Source organism: Hippoglossus hippoglossus, chromosome 13 (genome assembly GCF_009819705.1).
Source record: "Hippoglossus hippoglossus isolate fHipHip1 chromosome 13, fHipHip1.pri, whole genome shotgun sequence".
NCBI classification, from domain to species: Eukaryota; Metazoa; Chordata; class Actinopteri; order Pleuronectiformes; family Pleuronectidae; genus Hippoglossus; species Hippoglossus hippoglossus.
Window position 1 is genome coordinate 8335329 of NC_047163.1, and position 24780 is coordinate 8360108.

At 41.0% G+C, this 24780-nt stretch overlaps 2 protein-coding genes across 4 annotated transcripts; both read left to right on the forward strand.

Moving 5' to 3' along the window:
- The first annotated feature begins 4735 nt into the window (after positions 1-4735).
- On the forward strand, positions 4736-16009 carry LOC117772650 (protein Smaug homolog 2). Of its 3 annotated transcripts, none has more exons than XM_034603958.1 (13): positions 4736-5100; positions 6328-6856; positions 7024-7494; positions 7726-7962; positions 8092-8201; positions 8521-8607; positions 8931-9204; positions 9298-9383; positions 9619-9734; positions 9930-10128; positions 10600-10726; positions 13113-13196; positions 13864-16009. In XM_034603958.1, exons 2-13 carry the CDS (start codon positions 6661-6663, stop codon positions 13890-13892), a joined length of 2016 nt encoding a protein of 671 aa, XP_034459849.1. In that variant the 5' UTR covers positions 4736-5100; positions 6328-6660; the 3' UTR covers positions 13893-16009. The 3 variants fall into 3 exon arrangements, with proteins under 3 accessions (XP_034459849.1, XP_034459850.1, XP_034459851.1); XM_034603959.1 differs by having other exon boundaries at positions 4746-4793; XM_034603960.1 differs by having other exon boundaries at positions 4800-5100; positions 8524-8607.
- Positions 16010-17187: 1178 nt separating this feature from the next.
- On the forward strand, positions 17188-24134 carry socs9 (suppressor of cytokine signaling 9). The gene is made up of 2 exons (XM_034603961.1): positions 17188-17385; positions 19372-24134. The coding sequence occupies exon 2, from the start codon at positions 19516-19518 to the stop codon at positions 21175-21177; it is 1662 nt and encodes a 553-aa protein (XP_034459852.1). The 5' UTR covers positions 17188-17385; positions 19372-19515; the 3' UTR covers positions 21178-24134.
- Positions 24135-24780: the final 646 nt, after the last annotated feature.

Here is a 24780-nt window from a genome sequence, read left to right on the forward strand (position 1 = left end):
TCTCATATTTTGGTGACTGTTGCAGGTTTTGAAAAATATCAAAAGATTCCTCTAGGTCTTTTGATTGGAGAGCATGAAATGTACAGTGTTCTGTAGATGGAGATAATGTCCTTACTAAGTTAAGTTTAGTGGTATATTTTTTGTGTCATTAAATGTCATGATAAGACAGATCACTTTTTTGTAATTACCTTTTTGATTCTTAAAGATTTGACCACGTCCATCTTGCTGCCTTCGTAAACCATATGTTGCTTTGCCGCAGATGCTGTCAATAAGGAATTGAAATTTTCACAAGGGATTCTGTCATTTGTCCAGTCAAACAACAAATACATCCGATGCCAAAGTCATGTCATCAGTCATTCTTCAAATAGTTAAATGGAGAAAGATGTGTTTTTACTCATTACCTCTTAAAGACTATTACTTACTCTCTGGGGTGAAGAGTATGAAACACAGAGGGTAGGACACCCCATCATCACCATTGGCATTGACATAGAAATAGATGATGTATGTGAACTGTTGTCAAAGAACTCAAAATATGGTCAAATTGAGTGGCAACCCAGAGTCTACATCCATACACTGTCTATACTTTTAACACTATAAAGTTACTTTTTAGTTACTTTTGTAGTTTTAGTTACTTTTTAGTAATTTTTGTACTTTTCGTTACTTTTAGTTACTTTTGTACTTTTAGTTACTTTTTAGTTACTTTTGTACTTGTGGTTACTTTTAGTTACTTTTGTACTTTTAGTTACTTTTGTACTTTTAAGTTACTTTTGTACTTTTAGTTACTTTTTAGTTACTTTTGTACTTTTCGTTACTTTTAGTTACTTTTGTACTTTTAGTTACTTTTTAGTTACTTTTGTACTTGTGGTTACTTTTAGTTACTTTTGTACTTTTAGTTACTTTTTAGTTACTTTTGTACTTTTAAGTTACTTTTGTACTGTTAGTTACTTTTTAGTTACTTTTGTACTTTTCGTTACTTTTAGTTACTTTTGTACTTTTAGTTACTTTTTAGTTACTTTTGTACTTGTGGTTACTTTTTAGTTACTTTTGTACTTTTAGTTACTTTTTAGTTACTTTTGTACTTTTAGTTACTTTTTAGTTACTTTTGTACTTGTGGTTACTTTTTAGTTACTTTTAGTTACTTTTGTACTTTGAGTTACTTTTGTACTTTGAGTTACTTTTAGTTATTTTTGTATTTTTAGTTACTTTTTAGTTACTTTTGTACTTGTGGTTACTTTTTAGTTACTTTTGTACTTTTAGTTACTTTTGTACTTTTAGTTACTTTTTAGTTACTTTTGTACTTTTAGTTACTTTTTAGTTACTTTTGTACTTGTGGTTACTTTTTAGTTACTTTTGTACTTTTAGTTACTTTTAGTTACTTTACGTTACTTTTAGTTACTTTAATTTAAATAAGTAGTCAACAATTTCCAAATAGAATCTTCTTTTAACTGTTTCCCACAATCAAATACTGATGACTCTAATACATCAATGTATCAAAGATGAGGCAGTAGAATATATGTCCTTACAAATTCTACTAATATCAGCATATCATACCTATTATCTAATAGCAACAAGTAAAGTACATTTTTGTCTTTACATTAATTTGGTGAACTTTTGTGTCTCATTAAAGGTCATACTTCTTCTAACCTGTTAAAGGCCTCGTCCAGATCTTCACAGTCACAGCAGCATCCGTACTGGTAGATATCACACTCGCAGCAGCACATGGGATCATCTGGCTCCGGAGGCTTTAACTTCTCCCATTTCATTATGGCTTCCTGAAGTTCACAGGGCAACTTCGTTCTCTGGAGCGATGCACAAATGAACTACACCATTAAAACAAACTATTAGTGCAGGGAACATATCTATGGAAATGTACTGACAGAATCTATAACACAAAAACACACACACACGATCTATAACTTTGAAAAAAGCACATATATACATACATATCAACATATATATAGGAGCAATTATCGTAATTATAGAGGGTTTACTTTACATCTGAATTGGCAGCAATATTTCATCTATCTTACTGTCTATAATGATATAAAACCACTTGTCAATTAAAAGCAACTAATTAGGGCCCGAGCACCGATGGTGGGAGGCCCTATTGAAATTGTAAGGATTTTTCTTATTATTATTTTTCCGACAAAAGAAGGGGCTTTTTGAGGGCTTCAACATGCTCAAATAGTTACCAAAGTTTGCAGAAAGTTAGAAAGTGGTGAAAATTTACGTATTCTGGAGTATTTAGAAATGGGCGTGGCAAAATGGCTCAACAGCGCCACCTGGAACGCAGCCCCTAGGAAACATAAAAGTCTCTCAGTGTATTATGAAAAACGCAACAGGAAGCCCGCCATTTTGCATTTAGTGGCCATTTTGGCCATATTCCACATTTTTACTTTGACGAACTTGTCCCAGGGCTTTCATCAGATCAACTTCAAATTGAGATGAGTGTCATCTAAACAAGATGGAGATAAAAACTAACTCAAAGATCGATTTTTCGTCACACGGTGTGACCGTGGCGTGGCGTCAAAGTTTGATTACACGCCATCAAAACACGAGGTTCTGTATCTCGGACAGACGTGGTCCAATCGAGTCCAAACTAGACATGTAAGACAAGAGTCGCGACCTGATGACATCTACACAGAAATCATGACTTAAAATCACAGCGCCACCTGCTGGCTACAGGAGGTGACATGTTTTATACTTTGATGCACTGCTCCTGGCTGCTTAACAATATAGAGCTCAAATGAGCTGAGAGAAGTCAATGGACCATGGTCAGAATTGTGACATTTCCTCAAACCGTGGCAACATTGCGGTGCGGCGAAGGATCATCCTTCGCCAAAGGACACGATATTGTCATAACTCCAGTGTGCATAGTCCTATCACTACCAAACTTCTGTCACATGATTAGAGTCCAAGCCTGAATAGTTCTATGTGTCAATATTTCCTCAGTGTCATAGCGCCACCTACTGATTCGCCATGAAACAGGAAGTACTTTGTAAATCCACCCTGCATTATCCAACCGGCTCCGAACTACCTATGATCACAATCCTGACCTGAACACATCCATATATTAATATTAGTTCAGGGTGATAGCGCCACCTACTGATCAGTGTGAAAATTAAGTTGTTGTAACATTGTCCAATTGACACAAAATTGCTCACGCTACATCAGAGCCCCTACTTGAACAGATATATTAGTCTGTACGTAATAATAGTGATTGCGCCACCTACTGGCAACAGGAAGTAAGCTTTGTTTTACAAATATCATTCGATTTACATAAAATGTTCACAGTGTGATGTGCTATTTGATAGCGTGGACCGCAATGAGCAATTAGCAGGAAAGGATCGACATCGCGTGACGGACGCAGGAAGTGAAGCGTTTATCCTTGCCGCAGTGCGCAAAACGCATGCAACGTGGAGACGTGCGCTTGTTCAATGATCGCTCTCGCCACTAATCGCAACAGGCTTGGAAATGCGTGTGCTCGGGCCCGTTAGTGCTACAACGTAGCCCTAGTTCTGATTGTTTTTGAGTTTTCATATTGTTTGTTGTGAAGCCCTTTGTTACTTGTATTGAAAAGTGCTATACAAATAAAGTTATAATTTTTATATTGAGGGCAGGAAATGTTTGTGCTGCAACATGCAAGAATTTAGTTTGCTGCATGAAAGAGAGCAGGCGATGGTCGACTTGTGTCACCATGATCAAGTAAAAAAAAACAACGAATAAGTACGCACAAATATTTTTGAATGACAGTTCAGCAAATCCAGCAAATTTCAACACAAGCAGAAATATTTCCCATAACTGCTCCAGTTTCACCCACCATTCTCGTCTCTGCCCTCCTGTCTTTGGAGTGACACAGGCTTGTTGAAGCAGTTTGCAAGTGACAGACAGCCTCTCCCACTCTCTGCTCCTCACAACAAGGGGAATGACCAGGGGACAAACGTGCATTACAGGTGCTTCCACTTTTTAACCCCACAAGATGATGCAACCTTTATGGTTTGTGGTGTGAAACAGTGTGACCATCTTTTAAAGCTTGGATGACACATGCAGGAAAAAAGCAAAACCTTTAAATGCCAGTCTGACAGAAAGGACTGGGGCATTTAACTAAAATAGATCCATATCTGAAGCTAAAATAGATCATTTTTCAACAGGTTGTGTATCATTACCACATTACTGTTTGATTATTTTATTGTTGGTTGGGGATTTTACTTTTAATTCACATTATCATGTGGGGAAGACATCAAATGGAAGCTTGCAGAAAAGTACTCAGATCTTTTGACCTCGCACTACCAGAATAACAGAAGAATACTATTTATACTACTATTTATATATTGATATATATATGCAAATACATAAATGCTACACAAAATATACAAATAATTATTTATAAAATCACCCCACCCAACCTTGCATTTATGCTTTTTAATCCAAAATACAGAAATATACTGTATATACTGTTTACTGAGAAGGGGTGAAATTAAATAAATGTGTACTTCTTCTCACTCCTTTTCCTATATGTAAATTAAATCATTAAGCGTTTGATTTTTTTTTTCTCAGTTTGTATAATTTATCTTTTTTTATTTACATGTTAGAAATACAAATAAAATGTAAATCACTCTTTTCATGTTTATTAAAATGAAAATGTGTCTATTTCACTACACAAATACACGTGTTTACTTGTCGCTGTCTAAAAACGAAGCTTTATATTTTCCAGACTGTGGGCGGGACCCCACATGACGTACCCTCCAGACGTATGACGTCGTGCCCACGTCTTACGTCAACTTAAAATCGAAGTAGATTTCTCCAGGCGTTCACTCTTTATTTTCTGTATTGCAATAAACATTTTTCCACGCGTGTTCTTCAGCATGGTGCGTTGGGAGCCGCGGGGGCCCGCCGCCGTGGAGGAAGCCCCGTGAGGAGCCGCACGTCCAGGACCGATCTACGCTTCTTTCAGCTGAGCTAACGTTATTGCATCTATTAGCAAAAAAACTCGCTAGCTAAGGAGCTAGCGCTAGCACTTAGCTATCCCTGCCCCTACCGTCGAGCGAGCTGAGCGTTAGCACTTTAGCCTAGCCCGCTAACCAGTGCCAACTGACAAAGGTAAACAACCAACCTTTCCGCCTGCTTCCATCGTAAGTCGCTATTCTTACAACTTTCTGCGGCGAACGCGCTGCAACAGGGGGTCGATTTAAACCGCGTTAGCACGTCCCTGTTTGTGCCGCTAAGCCTGAAGTCCGAGGCGGAGAAAGGGGGCAGCAACAGCTTCCACGAAAAACAATACAAATCCCGAATCCCTCATCATTGACTAGGCCGACCGAGCTAACTGCGGCTAACGGCTAACTAATGCTAGGCTGCCGGGTGTAATGTTAGCCTGTGTGAAGTTATTAAACCGCACAGGGATGGTCACAACAACGGGGAGCCGATCGCAGCTCGTAGCCAGACACTCGTGTTTGCTGTTAAATCCGCAGCTTAGCTCTTAATGTTACAGGTGTCACCGTTTGCAGTGTTGGTGCTCGTAGTTTTGACATGTTAACGTTGCCTGATAAACTTCATAATAACGACCTGTTGTAAATGTAGGGCACCACTCACTGCCCTTGTTTTTGGGGTTTGCAGCCTACTTGAATGCTGTGAGACAAGCATTACTCTGAGTGTTAGTGGCCTGGACTCTAATCTTTTTTTATAACACGTTTGTCACACCTTTGGTGAGTGACTTGGGCATTAATCATCCTATTATGATTCAAGCAGCATGAGCAAAACTGGTAAGAGTCTCTGTGAAGTTATAAAGTTAATCAGTCATCTCTCACCTCTAATATTCTTGCATTACCTTGGACATTGTATTGTAAACTTATCAAATGCACAACAATTAATAATGGGCAGATAAAGACTTAGTTATGTTCCATTCTTTACGTATCTTAATTGATTTTAGAAGTCTGTTCATTATATTTTGTCTGTGTGTGCCATAATGTCCTGTTAATTTATTTTCCATGAACCTTCATATGAATCTCAAACTGTCAGTCCAGTTTTTCACCTACTGAAGCCAATGATCCGTCTCCACCATCAAACTAAATCTCCAGACCTTTGCATCTTTGAGGCAGAAAAGTGTCCATATATATCAACACAACTGTTATGGACAGGAAGAGCAAATTCAAATACTTAACCACTGGTGCGGAGGATCAGCTTAATATGTCGAGGCTTTCATCACTTAAATTAGAAAAGCTTAATAAGTTTGCAATTGATGTATACTAAAGTATAAGGCTGATTAAGATTTAAAAATTTAAGTTACATTTTTGTCATTTGTAAGTTTTCTCTTTTCTGTTGATTTAATAGGGCATGGGTGATGTGATCCTGAACATACAAGAGTGAAAGAAGACTTTTCCAGTTTGTGTCATTAAGACCCACAATTGACACACTTTCAGTTTCCCTTCATAAGACAACATCCCAGTAATTCACACGGCCTGTGAATTCACCTGTCTACAGTTCTTTCGGCACCTGAACCATGTGAGGGCCCCTCGGTCCAGTCTGAGGGGATCCCAGGACTGTTGCAAGTACGACCCCGCTGTGCGGGGCGAGACTGATCCTGTCTGTGTTTGAGAGAGCAGTCTTTTCAGTAGCCCCCTCCCCACCCACACATTCCTGCTCTCCTTACTGAGGAGACACGCCATGATGTTCCGAGACCAAGTAGGTATCCTCACAGATTGGTTTAAAGGCTGGAATGAGTGTGAACAGACGGTGGCACTGTTGTCCCTCCTGAAGAGGGTGTCCCGCACCCAGGCTCGCTTCTTACACATCTGCCTTGAACACTGGCTGGCAGACTGCACAGAGATCCACATCCTTGAGGCTGAGGCCAACAATGCAGGTAGCTATTAGTTTTACGAGTGTTTTTTATCATGTGCTGTTGGTTAGTGTGAAACACTTAAAATTCGTATATCTTTTTCTAAAATTTAAGAAGGCTTATCTTCAGAAGGCTAATCAGTAATAAAAGATTAATTGATGATAAATGTTTCTTTTCCCTTTTATTATTAGCGATTGTCAGCCAGTGGCACCAGGAGCCAAAAGAGAAAGTGGTTTCCTTGCTGCTGTCTCATCTGCCTCTGCTGCAGCCACGCAACAGCGAGGCCAAATGTGAGTACATGAAGCTGCTGCAGAAGGTGTTGAGTCACACCATTGAGAGTAGCCTGTTTGTGGAAGAAAGCAGACAGCTGCTTTCCTATGCTCTCATCCACCCTGCGACCACACTGGATGACCGTACCTCTCTGGCCATGTGGCTAAACCACCTGGAGGAACACCTATCAAGTGGCTACGCGCCTCGGCCTCCATCCAGTCCCTACCACCCACGCCAGGGCTCAGATGAGTGGCCCAGCTCAGCTGAGGCTCTGGACCCTGGCCTTGCTTGGCACGACAAGTCCCCATCATCCAGCACATCTCCTGCAGGCCAGAACGGACACATGTCATTCCCAGGCGGGATGTCTTCTCCCATCAACAGCAATAACACAGGTAATGTTTCTCATTCGTCTTTTTCTTTTACGAATCTGGGGAAAAAGCACATAGATTGATGAACCTGGGATTAGTGTATATATGAAACCAGTGAGGACATATTTTTCTACCCATATTATGCATAACGGGGGGTCATTTATTTGAAGGTCCCAGAATGTTATTAACATATCCTTTACCAAGAATATAACTTTTTTTCATTATTGCTCATAACTGGATTGTTTCCCTTGCCAGGTCTGGGTGGGCAGATGCAGCCCAGCCCTCTGAAGAAGTCCATGTCCGTTATTCCTTCCAGTCCCCAGGCTTGTGGCTCTGAGTGGGTTAGCCAGGATGACATGCGACAGAACTTTATGCCAACAGATCATGCACCTCTTTCACCCCAAAGCAGTGTCGCCTCCTCAGGCAGCGAGCAGACAGAAGAACAGGGCTCCGCTCGCAACACTTTCCAGGAGGATGGCAGTGGCATGAAAGGTCAAAGTTCATTACCTACCAGAGCTAAGGGCACTCATGTCATTTGGCTCTGCCGAAAGCCGTGCATAGCCAACAGCTGTGGTGATATAAACCCGAAATCTAACATTACTTTGTATGTGTTTGCTGTAGATGTTCCAGGGTGGCTGAAAAGTCTCCGCCTTCATAAATATGCATCGCTTTTCTCCCAGATGAACTATGACGAGATGATGATTCTCACAGAGCACCACCTTGAGTCACAGGTTGGTAAACCTCTCTTTTACGTACACTAGGGCAGGGCTTTGGTTATTCCACCCCCCTTATCAGCTGTGAACATTACTGTCCTCAAACCTGATGATACATCAACTCTCAATGAGGCATGAAATTAAGCAATGCACCCTACAGTTATATCAAGCCAGTCACACATAAATGCTGTGATTTTGCCTCTGCCCCTTGGCTTTAATGAAACAGATGGTGATTAGCTTCGTTATTTAGTAACTGTATAAATTGCCCCGTGTTCACACAAGACATGACTTGCCTGCTTCTCATACCATCTTGTTGTTTTCTGTCTCTCCTTTTTAGAATGTCACTAAAGGAGCACGGCATAAGATTGCCTTGAGTATCCAGAAACTGCGAGAGAGGCAGAGTGTGCTCAAGTCTTTGGAAAAGGTAAGTCAAATGGCATGTTGCTCTTGTCATTCTAAAGAAAAAGGCCACAGTGTTTTGTTTGTGCTGATAAAAATATATGTACTCATTGATGATCATGTGACTTTTGCATTGGGAAATCCCCATTCTTCCGTTGGCACCGAAGCAGACAGAGTGCAGCTGGTAGAGATGCAGTTACTTCCTCTAAGATATTTCTGCGGAGCAATGTTTGCTCTTAAAGCTTTAATCCAGATTTACAGCTTGGATGTGTTACTCTCTACTTACAACATCATCCTTAAACTTAAAGCTTACACAGCTTGTGAGACTGATGTTTCCTCCCTTGTCAGGATATTTTGGAAGGGGGGAACCTTCGTAACGCCCTTCAGGAGCTGCAGCAGATCGTCACCACACCCATTAAGGCCTACATCCCACCCAGTGCAACACAGCCTACCTTAGAAACCGCCTCCTCCCCTTCAGAAGCCTCAAAAACAGGAGCAGATAAAGAGCCAGTCTCAGAGGGCTTCCAGTCCCACAACCCACCCCCCTGCGATGGAGACTCCACAGCCACACCTATCTCAGACGGCGACATTGCTGGACAGTTCACCCGTGTCATGGGCAAAGGTAAGAATATGATGTTGTTTTTTTTGTTTACATTCCTACATCAAAATGAACTCTGTGAACATGAATACCTAAATCCTGTCTTCTGTTTTTCAGTGTGCACCCAGCTGCTGGTGTCCAGGCCAGATGAGGAGAATATCAGCTGTTACCTTCAGCTCATCGAGAAGTGTCTAACACATGAGGTAACTGCACATCAAGTTTATTTTTCATATGCTGAATATGTTAAAGTGAGTTGTGTACAGCGTTATAAATATCTCATAGTTCCAAAAGTATAAACCTGAAATAATATAATCGCAAATTTAAATAAATAGAGAGTAATATATATATTTTTTTAAATTACAAATATCAGAATCATCTCCTGAAACATTGAATATCTGATGCCTTTTTTCTTCTGCTGTCTCTTTCTCTGTGTGTCAGGCTTTTACAGAAACTCAGAAGAAGAGGCTGGTCTCCTGGAAGCAGCAGGTCCTCAAATTGCTCCGCCTCTTCCCTCGGAAAGCTATGCTGGACATGCCTGTGTACCGACAGAAAGGGTGAGCCTCTCTTGAGACTCTGCTCTCTTTTATCTTTGATCTCCATCTGTAGCAGTTAGATGTCACACCAGCTGAATTAGATTTTACATCTTACAGTCTATTATTTTCACTCTCTTTCACTTCCATTTTCAAATAACGACTTTTGCAGTTTTCTGATGCATGTTGCCTTTGTTTTGTTTTTCCTTTTTACTCCAGTTGGACGTATGGGTCCAACTCCCTCCCCACAGCCGGCTCTGTGAGTGGAGTTGTAGGCCGACGAGGGCAAAGGCCGTTCCAGATGACCCCTCGTGGACTCCCAGCTGGTCGCATAAGTCTTCTGAGTCCTGGTGGGATTGGCGGAGCATCTCCACGCCACACACTCACTAATCCTGTGCTGGCAGGCCAGGGTAGACAAGTTAGTACTTCTGCCATTGGATGGGCATTTTTAACACAAGATTGTGACATAAAACTTAAGTTAACATGAAGCCTTATGTTGTGGACAAAATGGATTTATCAGTCATGTCAGGTTCTGTTTGTTTTAAAGTTGATGGAAAACACTCAAAGCTGATTGCATTTATTTATTATAATTCAAACTGACTCCATATTTGTAGTCTCTGTTTTTACTTTAGCGGAAGGTATTTACTCACACAATACACCTTAGTAAATATTTACTCTAAAGGGAAAATAAATGACAAAACAATAGGCATTGGTAATTTAATCAGTAAACATGTCAGCAGGGGTTAGGCATTATATGTTGATATAAATTGACTCACTATCTTAGCTTGAACAGTTTAATTTAACGATTTAGCTGAAAAATAAACAATCCACGTCTACCTCCCAGAGTGAATGGGATTTAAGTAACAATAACTTGTGTTTTCCTCTATAGAACCTGTGGTTTGCCAACCCTGGGGGCAGTAACAGCATGCCAAGTCAGAGTCGCAGCACTGTGCAGCGGACCCACTCACTCCCTGTCCACACTTCCCCACAAACCATGCTCATGTTCCAGCAGCAAGGTACTGTGTGATGTCAGGCCTTTTTGTATTCTTCATTAACATGCTCGAACCCACAGTTTGTGGCTGGCTGTGTTTACATTTTGATATACTCTGTCAGTCTTTCATTCCACAATCTCCTGTTTACATTTCACCACAAAAGAAATACCGACACGTCGCTTATCTACGGCTCCTTTTAATTTCAGAGGAATATTATCATTTAAAGCTTAACTGGAAAAGTTTCATCGACCTAGAGTTGAGACTAATTTAACTGACCAGCCCCACATTGTTATAAATTTCAATGTTATAAAGGGACTATAGTTACTCAAATCTCAGTCTAGTTTAAAAGATTATCTCGGTTTTAAAGTAACAGTAGTATAAATGTTTCAAATGTATTTATTCTCAAAAGAAACCCTTCAGAAGATCATGGAGGCCGTGTTTCTATCCTTAACCATGATACATGAGGTGATATTTCTTTGAGTATCACTGAAATACTAGCGTGTGCAGTTCATCAACCTCTGTGATTTAATGCAGTGACCACTAAAATGGTGTCTTTACCAACAGAGCTACCTCTGATAAATTGTTATTACTTATTTCACCTTTCTCAGCAAACCGTGCTTCAGTTAATGGAACTGAAATGACAAGATGTCAACACAAGATGCTGTGTACACCTTGTCGAGTGTATTATTTAGCTGTTTGCTTTTACTTCCCACAAAATTAAATATGCCGCCATCTGTCTGACTTTTAATATGAACCGCTGCAAACATGAATGGATTTTAATGTTTTTAGAAGCATCTCATGTTAATATAGATTTTAGTAAATCTGTCATAGACCTTCACTTCAGGTAATCTTAGAATATCTTCTTTTAGAGGTGGGGAGTGTCTCACATTTTCTAGGTTCATTGTAACATATTGTAGAAAAATGAGTCGTACATGTTCAGAGACCACATACACCAAAAGAATAGAATTTAACAGTGTGTTCCTGTGGGCACTCCAAAGAAACCAATTTAAAACTGTCATGGCATCACTCCTCACATCACTGCACAGACTTGCAGCTGAATATAAAAATCAGTCAAAGGTCAAACTTAACACCCAAATGGTCGTCACTGGTCTGTGTCCTGTGCTTTCATTTTCAAGCTCATTCACACTCTGTCCCTCCTCAGAACCACTATAATGTACCATGTCTGAGTCCACTTCAGACAGATTTCACTTTACGCTTGACAACAGAATACGTCTTGAGTGTCTTGAGTGGTCACATAGTGGTTTGTAAGCAAGTGACATGTCAGCTGTGTCATATACCAGACAAATAAACACTAGACTGTAGCCATAGAACTAAGGAAAAGGATTTCAGAGGTGAAAGGGTCTTACCCACTTGTATGTCGATGATAATCTACATTTATATTGGATGTTTTTGACAGTGAAAATGATTGTCCTGTTGTTTTCTTCTTCAAGTTGATCAAATTGTCAGGTTGTTTATGGGTTAATGTCACGTTTCAGCAGTAGTTATGTGAGTGGAGTCTGTTCCGATGTCAGTGTATATCAGACGTTTGACTGAAACACATTGAGTAACAATATAATATAGATGAACTGGTGTGCCTGACATTGTTTGGTTGGCATAAATGATACCATGGAATTGGCGTAGTTTAAAGAAATATGTTTTATGAAATTAATTATTACGAATTATTATTCCTTTAAGTGATACACTTAAAGGAATATGCACTTCTTACTTATTTTTGTGTAGCTGTGGTTTTTCTGGATGTGGAGCTGATGCCATTATATTGCTGCTACACAAGTTATCAGAAGATGAAACAGTTTAAAACTAATTCAACTTTCAATCACTTTATATAATTCAAGATAAACAGGGCTCAAATGTTCTTTATATTATCCGCTGTATTGTTAAATTCTGTGCACATCTATGGTCATTTTGAAAGGTCAAAGTCGTTAAATATCTGTATATCTCTGTTAATGTTTATTACATTTCAGGAATATTTTTGCTTCCAATTAAACAGATTAGTTATCAATACGCAGTAAAAAGGGCTAAGAGTTGAGTGAGCATTCCCATGGCTGCCCAGTATTTAATAGATGGTAACAGTAGGTTGTATTTTTAGCAATTTGTCAGCCCCATTAGTTTTGGTTGACTCTTAGTGGCACACATCAATTATGCTGAATATTGTTATGTTTGTTTGGCTAATAATCCAGCTACTCTGTTTCCCTTTAAACCAGATAATTGTTTCTTTATTATGGAAACTGTCATTTTCTAGGTGAAATTGGCAAATGAATCCTCTTTGGATAATTAGAAAAAATCCAGATATCATAAATTAAGTGTGAAAATGCAGACTTTATTGCGATACTTGCTGTAATATCAACCCCAATCTTTCTTTCGACTAAAATGTTTTCACTCATTTCCCCAGAATGCCAAGTTCCAGGTGCTGACCTGGAGATCAACCCCACGCTGGAGTCATTGTGCCTCAGTATGACAGAGCATGCCTTAGGGGGTAAGTGTGCTCAGCAGCCTGGCACTAAAAATGCCACTGGCTAGTTAACCTCACTAAACTATCAAGTACACAACAACAACAACAACAACACCTTATTATGTGTTATATCTCGGCAATGAGAGGGAAGATTCTATTTATAGACTGCCCATCAAGGAAAGTTATCCATACTAAATAGTTCACACACGACTTCCCTCATGCAAACTGTTGACTTTCATAATTCATATCATTAGTTTTGGGTATTAATATTGAATATCATCTTAATTATACAAGACCATTCAGCAAGTCACAGCCAGGTTCCTCTTGTGGAGAGAGAACTATTTTCCTTCCTTTCCCAGAGACAGTTGATGTTTTATTGTGTTCCATCAGGTGCTCTTACCTGTGTTGATCAGACTAAACTGTGCTGCTACACCCTCTGATGACATATTAGCACAATGTTCTACTGCAGGACACAGCTCTGCATGTTGCAATCAGAATGGTTAGGAGAAGGCAGGTGACATTGGAAAACAGATTAATGGACACATAAGAAGGCATCAATAACTTTGTCTGTCTGTGGGACAAGAGGCAAAGAAGCCGCACTACCTCTTTTTAAGGATATAATGTGAATGATGCTGTATATTTCGTGATTGTAAATGTCCTGAAAATTATTTCTTTCGAATCTCCTCCGCAGATGGAACAGACCGGACATCAACAATATGAAGAGAAGAAAGGAAAAATACACTTCATCTGAGGCCTGTTCAGTTCCTCGTCACCCAGCACAAAGATATACGTATGCTTAAGAAAACCAGGCAAAGCAGTCACTACAAAATGACAAAAAACTGTGTATATGTTCTCTAATATTTTTGTACTTTATTATATACAACTAAGTTTATTAAAAATGGAATACAGATGATTATTATATTGCAGGACAGAGAAAACAAAGGTTAACTGTGCAATCTGCTCCGTGTCACCTGCAGGACTGTGACATGACGTGCAGAGGGTCAGTTTGCCACGGTCTGAGAGAAAAACGGTCGATTGGTGCTGTCTTAAAGGGTTTCTGCCCTATGAGTTACTTTTCTTTTTCTCCTGCCATGGAGCAAGGGGTTCTAACCGGAACACACCGCATAATGTGTAAATCAGACAATGTCTAGCCAGGAGTAAGGCACTTTTATTAAATTATCTGTGATATTAGGCACTAAACTGGAATTGGCCCAAGAATCCACTCAACTGGCAGACGGGTGTTGATATTCAGACCCCAATACACTTCCTAGCCACCTTAACTGTTCTATAACCAGTGCTAGTGAGAGCTTGTGTTGGTTGAAACTAAGATTCCTTTCCTTGGTTCCTTTCCTCCTCTCTAGAGAAGTTGTTTTTTTTGCAAAGGCAAGAAACTGAGGAACAAAAGGATCGAGACAAAAGCTTGTAATTCAACTGTTGGCATACCCGTTGTTTTGGTCATTCTCCCTGAACACGTAGTCAAAGTAGAAGTGACTGTCCTCCTCCAAACTTCTACAAAGCCAAAGAGAAAGGTTGTACAATGGTTAATTTGAAAAGGATCTTTGTAGTGAAGTGCAACAGAATGGTATAATTTTGTTTAAAAAAAAAAAAAGAACAGCAGTTTGAAGACTTGATGCCAGCTGCAATTTGTCTCTGTCATTTTATGCCCTACTACGTAAATGATGATGAATCTCATTTTGTGCCGAGGAATCCCAGAGCGGTGAATAAGGGCCGGTGTGGTTTGTACTGTGCAAAGAGCTGATTTGATATTGAATTGTTAAAGGGAAGGAGGGGAGAGTGTTTTCAATCTACACTCAAATGCCGAGTGAGAAAACTAAATGAAACCCATTTCAACCCTCTGGCCTCTTTATGATTGGCTTTGGAAAATGAAACTTGATCCTGTAATAAATGCTCGGGAGCGCGGCGCCCTCACCCTCACAGTGCCCTCTTCCTCAAACGGCCAACGTGATGATTTGATGAATCATACTTTTCAAGGTGCTTGACGATGTCCATATTTTCTGTTTGTGTCTCTGTGTGTTTCAGTCTCAGAACCCAAACATTATCATGTGGTATCGGTGTTGAATCAAGAAACAGTCTTATACAGCCTCTGTCTTTGAATGTGGCAGAGCGGAGGTGCATGTATGTGTAATATGGTCTTAACTTTTGGATCACTTTTGGTTACATCATAAGGCAGGGATAACCATTCACATTTTTATTTCAGCAGAGCCATAGGAGGTCGGTCTAGTAAAAAAAAAAGGTTATTTACAGATATCTTTTCCAAATGTATTTTTTACTCTCCCGTGATATTGATAACTTATGCTTATTTTCTATAATCGCATGTTTTGCCACACTAATACAGCACTGTTGTAGATAGAGGACATGGTGGTTGATGGCGCCCAGTGTCACCTACAGCTAGAGAGCAAGAAATCTTGCAACTAATGTATGTTTATATCGCCTAAATGTCACTGTTTACATCTCTCTGGGATAATGCCCGATTCATGTTAAGTGATGTCATGAATACTCCATTGTCTCACTATGTAACGCATTAAAGAACTGAAGCCTTCTCGCACAGGAGCTGGCTGGGTAGAGCCTGAAAACAAAAGCCCTTCTACCCACTAATCCACAGACTCCATATGAGTCTCGGTAGATTTTTCAAGTGATAACCGTATGGGGCACATAACGCCTGCTTTTTGTGGTCATGCAGTGACGAGAGAGAATGAGCTTTCTTGACCTTGTGACTGAGCTGTTTGCTGTCATGTCCTCTTTAAACTGTTCATGTGGTGCCTGAAATGCACAGCTCCAGTATCCTCAACAAGTTGATAAAACGGTCTTGAGTAGTAGTCTAGTCATGAATTTCTTCAGAGCAGGCTCTCGGATAGATTTGACTTACTAAAAGCATCGCACTCATGCCCAAAGAGGACTTCAGCGAGTTTGCAACGCAACTTTAAGATCTTATTTTTTAACTATTCACTATACTGTATAGCAACTGTGTTACGTTACAAGTCGCTCAGATCATCCTTATCATGGCCTCTGAAGTTTTGGGCGGTCTACACATTACTGAAACTAGACAGAGGTACCATGTGGCAGATTTCTGCTGGCGTATGTGCATAATGAAGATGCAGCAGGGGATGACGATGCTTATCTGAGCCACCGACGATGTGATTATGAGTAAACTGAACACTAATAACAGGCCAAGGAATAATGTTTACTCCATGTTTACATTCCAGTGGGGAGTGAGATGAGTTGTGGGGGGGCAATGCACTTCACGAGTTCAGCCTGGTGTATTTTTACATACCAAGCAGCCACAAGGAGGTACAGCGCCTGTGTCACATGGAGAATTCTACCCACAGAGCATGTTGTTAAAGGTTCAGTGTGTAAGATTCAGGTGAAAGGGATCTATTGGCAGAAATTGAATATAAAATAATCCTAGTGATGTTTTCCCGAGTGTGTGTTTAATCTAAATTGTACAAATTGTTTTCTTTACCAAGAATGGGCCCATTTTATTTAAATACTTCATATTTACATTGGGAGCGGGTCCTCTCTATGGAGGACGCCATGTTTTTTACAGTTGCCCAAACTGAACAAACTAAACACCTTTCGAGGTTGAGGTCAGGTGTATTCAGCTGCAACATGCAACTTCACCACTAGATGTCACTAAAATCTACACACTGAACCTTTAATGTCCCTGCCAGGCTTAATAATAATAATAATAAAACTAAACTGAACTGTGGCTCCATTGCTTATATTTGTCTTGTACAATTTATATTTAATTCTGATGACTCCACCCCCCCCTGGACATTTTCTAATATTTTATGAAACCTTTTGCATCCCATGCTTAACACTCTACTTTTTTACTGTCTCTCACGTGTGTGAATGGTCTGAAGTGCAGCATCCGTCTGATCGATGACAGTCCAAATAAAGAGGTTCAGTTCTTTTGCAACTTCACTTGTGCTTTGTCGCTGTTTACTTACTTTATTCACACGTTTCTATTCCTCTCCATCTCTCCATTCACCTCCCCCATTACTTGTATACATCCGGGTCGCACCGCGGTCCCAGCGGCGGTTCATCTGTCAAGCTAACGGGAGCTAGCCGCCTTGTTAGCGCTCATTAGTTCGTCCGAGAAGAAACAAAAAGCTCTCTCGTCCGCAAACTTTGACACCGGCCGCGACGGGATGTCCCCAGGCGACGTCGTTGATGAAGCTCGACGCGAGTAAGTGTAAGTACAACGCGACGTTTCCTGCCTACAGGGTAAAAGTACCCAAGTTAGCATGTGGCTAGCTAACTTAGCTCGCCCGCCGCAAACAGCTGCTTGCTAACGACGCTAACGCCAGTGTTGTCGCTCGCTGTGTTTCGCTGTCGATGTGTTTTTGAGTCGTATGTGTATCTGAACAACCTGACATCTGGATTTAGTTAGCATTTAGCTCCAGCTAGCTTCACGAGGAGTGGAACTGGTTGAAAGTATCTACTTTTAATGACCCTCCACTGTCTCTACGTTGTGGGATTTGTGACAGAGCTTCATCTCTTTAACTCAGATCCTCATCAAACCTTTTAAACTCTCCGCTTATACAGACATCGAAGTCTTTGCAGAGTCAAACAGGTTTGACATTTAAAAAAGGTTTAGTTCTTATCAACTTAACTTTTTTTACATCACAAAGCTAACTACCATAGCGGGTGTGAAATTACAGATTAAACGTAACTTTACGTTGAGAAATGCTCTAAAGACACTTCAGGAATAAAGAGCACATCACAGTTAATGTTACTTAGAGACAGAGCGTCTTATTTTATGAGCTGTAACTTCTGTGTTTCTGACTCTCAGATGGGTAGTTTAAAAAAAAAAAAAGTAGTATATACTTTGTTTTAGAGAATAAAAATGGACTTAAGTAACTTAAACCTGAAAGTTAAGAAACTGTAACGCAGAGATGGTTTTCCCCTAAAGTTATGAGACAATGATTTGTTTATTGAACTGGATGTTCCGACCCTAATGGTGATTCATGTTCTCTGTTGATTTGTTGTTGTCTATGGTTCAGCCTATGGGAACAAACTCCAGATGTTCATTATCACAAATGTATCATGTCCGTGAAAACCACAGGAGCTAAAACCAACACCAGAGAGCTGAAACAGGCTAATTTAGTTCTCGGCACCATGAACTTTCCTTTTATTAAACTTTTGAAAGATATTTCAAAAAAATAGTTGTGTGGGTTTTCTCTAAGGGAGAACTAGTTTGTAGTTGTCACCATGAAGGGCAGCTTGGGAGTTAGCTGCCCTTCATGGTGACAACTGCAAACTTTAGTAGATTTATTTTTGTATATATATTTCTGGTGTTGAACACTTAAATGACCCGGTTGCCATGAGAATTCTATGTAGGCCAAGGTGGATTATGAGCCTTATCAGGGATCATGTATCGTTGAAACAATTTGACTATGCAAAGTTTTAGTTTACAGAGTCCATTCAACGTGAATCATACAATCCCTGAATAAACTCTCATAGAACTGAAATGGTTTGACATGTTTTCCTTCAAAAGCTGAGCACACGCGGGGCAATACTTGTCCCTGACAACAGGTGGTTGACCAGAACAGCTCCTTGGGGAACCAGGTCCCTCAAAGCATGCACTCAATCAATCTGACAGAAAAACCTAACTCAGCATGGCTGTTCCATAATTAAGACATTAGTCATTAGCAAGTGCTCCAAACTTGCCTCATCCATAACACATGTGTCCTGTTGACCACTGACCCCACACAGTTCAAACTCATCAGCTGTAGATTACGCATACTGCAACAACTATTGAATGCAAACTACAAATCAACCAGTTTCCTCAATGAGTTGTCGGGCTGTTTTCCACTTTTTTTTTTGTCTGATAGCGTTTTACTAATAATACGTCAGGAGACATGGAATCGATCAAATCCAGGGAAAGCATGTTTCGCTCACTTAACACAATTACGCCACATGAGGTTCCATCTTGTTGATGGAACAAGTTAGATTAACATGGCCGGTCACATGACGTGCTGGGTATGTATATTGTTATGACCACTACCTATATCTTTCATATTAATATAAATATAAATGTGAAAATGATCATCAGTTACCTCTCTTAAATTATAACTTTGATTAAATTAACATCTCTCTGAAACAGTTTTAACAATAGAATTATTTTGACGGGAAAAAAATCTGCCGGCTTTAAGCAGCATCTCATTTTGTTTTGCAGGTTAGTCTGTATGTCCACAATGCATGGACAACGATAATGGCATCTCAGACCAGGGATGTGGATGGGAAACTTTTTGCTAATAAGTCATCCCTTGGCAACTCCCTGGAGCGGTGCAACAGTTGCCATTTCACCCCATAATCCATCATGTCACTACCAAATGAATCAGGGAACCGAGGGAAGGATCGAGAGAGGGGGGCTCGTCCCAAGGTGAGACAGAGCCGGTCAGAGGAAAGACGGGATACAGGAAGGAAGGGTGGAAAGGCAAAGAAAAAGGGCCTGGCCTGCCATGAATCACCTGCTGAGCGACCTGTCAGCGATGGCTTTGAGTATGGTGAGCTGTTAAGTGACCTGGAGAGCAGTGACCAATCTTCCTGTGCCCTGAGGGAGAACTGGAGATGGCCGGGATTGGACGTCACCGCCTCTTCACTAGGACAAGAATGTATAGCAGCCAGGCCAGGACTGGAAACCGTCAGCTCTGCCAGTGAGTCGCCTGCGTCAAGTGAAGGTGACAGCAGAGGGTCGAGCAGCAGTCGCACTCTCCGGCAAAAAATCCAAGATGCAATGGGGCAGTGTTTCCCAATAAAGACGCACAGTGCAGCAGCACCAGCTCCACAGGCTCTATCATCATCATCATCATCATCATCAGCCGCCTGCGCCTCCTCAAAGCGTAAGATCCATCTCAGTGAGTTGATGTTGGATGACTGCCCTTTCCCTGTAGGGTCTGAGCTGGCTCAGAAGTGGTATCTCATTAAGCAGCACACAGCCCCCATTACCCAGCCTCCCGTGCTGGATTCTGCAGTCGTGTGCAGTGCCCCACCTTCAGCCATGGCTGCTGTGGTTGAGGACGTAGACGATAGGTTGAGAGAGCGCAGGCGAATTAGCATTGAGCAAGGTGTTGAGCCACCCCCCAATGCAGAGATTCACACATTTGAAGTGACAGCCCAAATTAACCCTCTCTACAAGCATGGCCCTAAGCTGGCTCACGGTATGAATGAGTTAGCAGGTGCTGACAGAGCCTCCGCTCAACAGCAACAGCAGCTTCTTCTCCAAAGACAGCAGCAGCACCAGCTCCTGCTTCAGAGCTGTTTGGACACTCTGGACGAGGTGGTGGCCTCGGCCTCAGCATCGACCTCAGCATCGGCCTCAGCATCGGCCTCTGTCCCCACCAGCGATGCCATCTCTGACCCTGTGGTTGAACCAGAGGTTGCAGCGACCAACATGCCCTCCAAAGCCATACTTCCTCAGACTGAACAACAAACATCTGAAGATGGCTACCGCATTCACACCCAGATTGATTACATTCACTGTTTGGTTCCAGACCTGCTGCAAATTACCAACCTCCCATGTTACTGGGGGGTCATGGACCGCTATGAGGCAGAGACGCTGTTGGAGGGAAAGCCCGAGGGCACTTTCCTCTTGCGGGACTCTGCCCAGGAGGACTACCTCTTCTCTGTCAGCTTCCGCCGCTACGGCCGCTCGCTCCACGCACGCATCGAACAGTGGAACCACAATTTTAGTTTCGACGTGCACGACCCCAGTGTCTTCCACGCTTCCACAGTTACAGGGTTGCTGGAGCACTACAAGGACCCCAACTCGTGCATGTTCTTCGAGCCCCTGCTTTCCAACCCCATCCACCGCACACAGCCCTTCAGCCTGCAGCACATCTGCCGAGCGGCCATAAGCAGCTGTACCACCTACGATGGCATTAACATGCTTCCCATTCCAAATACTTTGAAAAAGCACCTGAAAGAATACCACTATAAGCAGAGAGTACGTGTACGGCGAATGGACACCTGGTGGGAATGAAGGACAACAGAAGAAAATAACACATTTTTAACACAGGTCTCTCCTTATTGAACTGAATAATGACCCTTGTTCTTGACTCTCTGGCTGTTTTAACCTACACTGCACTGTTCTTATTTATTTTATCCCTGCTGTACATGTCTTAACAATTGTGTGAACTACACTGATGAGGAGTAATCTGACTGATCTTTCACGCTCCATGTTCTTAATGCTCAGATTAAACCGTTGTATTTAGATCTGTGGTGTTCAGCGAACTACCCTCTCATCATCTGTGTTTTCAAGTGCGACTAAATCAGCTTTATTATCAGACGGTGGGGGAATGTGTCTTAGTGGAAACGGAGATGATTAAAATAATAGAGTTGTTCATCAGTCACATGCTGGGAAGACGGAACACACACAGACAAGGTTTCCTACTTGTTACTGAGGTGAGGAAGTGTAAATCATTTACCACAACGATCCTAGGAATTTCCATAATTGGTTAGATGTAGATCCACATCCTACCTACTCTTATTATGAAAGAGAAGGTTTGATCCAGAATAGATATTTGTCACACACTGAAGTCATGAAGACGCTCCCCTTATTGTTCAGTGTTCTAGTTTCATTGCAGGGAAAGATGCAAAGTGATATTGCACAACTAGAAGTAAATGAATGCCATATGTTCCGATTCTACATCATTTGGTTGCTTTGTTTTTCCCCTTCATCAAAAAACCATCTGTTTCTCCTGAGGTTGAACCGCACACAGCGAGTGCCAACGGACTTCATTAGTTTTGAAGTAAAGGATCAAATGTAAAGGTGAAACAGTTTTAGAATGTAAATAATGGAGCACAAACACTGATGGACCTTATTTTACTGAAAATCTGTCTGCAGTGCTGTTTTTAATGTACTCGTCCCCGGTCCAGAGGTTTAGTCTGACTTTTTTTTATTTTTCATGTAATTGTAGCGGGAAGACCCAGATCCTTAAAAAATGTTGTTGCTTTACTCCCTGCTGTACTTTAAAGAGGGGGGGGGGGGTGTACACACTAATCTTTCATTCCAGCAGTTCAGTGATAAAATTGTCGTAGTGAATTAGCAGTGGTGAATCTTGATTTAAGAGGAAAATGATGGGACATGGAACGTATGTAGGCTTTTTCTGGAGTTTGACATTAAGTCGGCTACACGGCAAAAAAGCCTGTAAGCTCTGAAAAGATTTGAAGAGATGAATCAGACCTAAGCTGAAAACCTAAAGGCTCTGAGTAGAGGTACTGCTGTAAATGCAAGTCTATGAACCTGAGGCAAATGCTTAAAATTTAATATGTGGGAGTATAGGGTATAGTGCACTTTACAGCATATGATATAATGCATAATACACCTGTCTGTGCATGTACATAACAAACTAGAATGGTATCAGAAAGCATAAACCTCCACCAAGGCCCAACAGTCCCATATCGAAACCACATTAAAATTCATTAGGTCCGAATTTTCATTTGAATTTGTACTAAATTGCACAAACCCATAAAATCAGCCCCCTAAACATGTCAGTGAATTATTGAAAAATGTCCCTTTCTTGCTTTGTTAATCGACCCGCCCCCAGATCTGGGTCCGCACCAAAACTGAATGTGGTTCTTCCCTGACCCATAATGCATCATTCCACCAATCCATCCCACAGTTTGTCTGTATTCCTGTTAACTAACAGACAAATGAATGAAAACATAACCTCATTGTCAGAAGTAAATATATATTTTTTTAAATATATCAATGGAAAAATGTATGTCAACACTCAAATTCTACAAATGCAAAGAGAAAATAATTGTATTACTTTACAAAGACCAACATTTATATTTAAACAGAATAATTATGTCAACATTGCAAATGAGGCTTATTCTACACAAGCACTGTCAATCTCTTGAAATGAAGACAAGATAGATCTGCATGTCTGAATGTGCAAATAATACCAACGTGCCACAAATGAGTAAAACATTTCACGCCAGACAGACTTTAATTCACCTTATTATCAAGGACTTATTCGAAAGATTAACTGCAACATTTACCTGTGCAGACGAGTCATGCACTGCTGTGTGAGAGCAGCATCTTTGTACTAATGAAAACACACAAGAGAGACCAGGCAGCTAATTGTTGTATGCAGTAAGTAATAATCACAAAAGAAGAGCGCTCCGGTGTTAATAAGAAAGCGTAGAGAATGGATCCCCGTTCACCCCCTGAACCGCTCTGATACGGTTTCTCCTCCTCGAGATGGGTGATTTGATTTGCCGGATGCAAATTATTCATGACAGTTCACTCCGCCACTAATGAAGATGCTATAATTTAAACAGCGTTTCCAAGGCAGCGTTAAAGTCTGCATCTGAAATGCAAAGTCCAGACCTTTTGACCTTTTGTGTACTTAATTAAGTCAGTAAAAGTATAAAATAGGGTTCTGTGTGTTGGAATACACAAGTGTGGTCGACACTATGAACCTTCTGCACATGCAATTTCAGTCCCATGACAGTTAAAGGCTTTTGTTTTGTATCTTCCACCACAACACAATCTGGTGTTTTATCGCAGATAAACATACAAGAATATATTTATGTGCCAGGGTTTTCCTGTAACTGTTTTAAAGGTGATAACTAATTTATATGCAAGTTTACACGTGACTAATGTGTAATTTGGTGCTAAGCATTGGTTTCAACGGCACATTTCCAATCAATAATTTCCAATCAAGTGGAACCTAGAGAGAGTTTGAGAGCACAGCAGATCAGATGAGCACATTTTTCTAGCAGTAACCATGCATCAAACATACGGAGAACAGAGTGATCATTATTTAATCAGTAATGAATGAATATGTGGTTTGGTTTCTCCCAGTGTTTCTCTGGAAATCCTCAACTCTGTAAACTCAACACGACTAAACAACCTAAACTGTTTGGACATTTCCCTTCAACGATATGTGGAAAAGACTTGTAAAATAAAGTGTTAACAAGTTCAATATATGATGAAGCCTCATTAATTATGCATGTTGGTCATATTGTATAACAAACAGCACTTACAGACATTGAGTGTTTGAGTCCGTGCAGATTGTTGTGTTACGTGCAGCACAGCAGGTGGCTCTAAAGAGCTGCGCTGGGCTTCTTTCAGTGGCGGCTCTCAGGCCTGTTTGTGCTCTCGGCGCCTGGAGATGGTGGGATTGAGTGCGGCTGCTGCTGCAGATGGCAGCTCCGCGGCTCTCATCATGCAGGTATTACAGGTCCTGGGTGGAGGGGGGGGGAGAGAGACGAGGGCTGTTCTCTGACTGGATCAATGGGCCCTGAGGACAGCATGCTCGAGCAAAGCAGAAAGCTGATTGGTTACTCCTGCTCAGTGTGTTTGTGCCTGTCTGGACCTTCCCCCCCCCCACTCTCTTCCATTGAGGGAGATTTTCCTCTGAGCCTAATCTCTACAGTTGAGCATCATGGGGGTGGAGAATACGATTGGAATGTTCTTAACACCTGGGGACAATTACTTTGCAAAAATAATCTGCCGCTCATAATCCAACAAATGCTGTAAAAGGGCTTGATGTGGATTATTTGAGAGTGAGAACATGCACAGCGACAGTCTGTGCTTTTTGGCGGCCGTACGCAGACCCATATAGATTGTTAA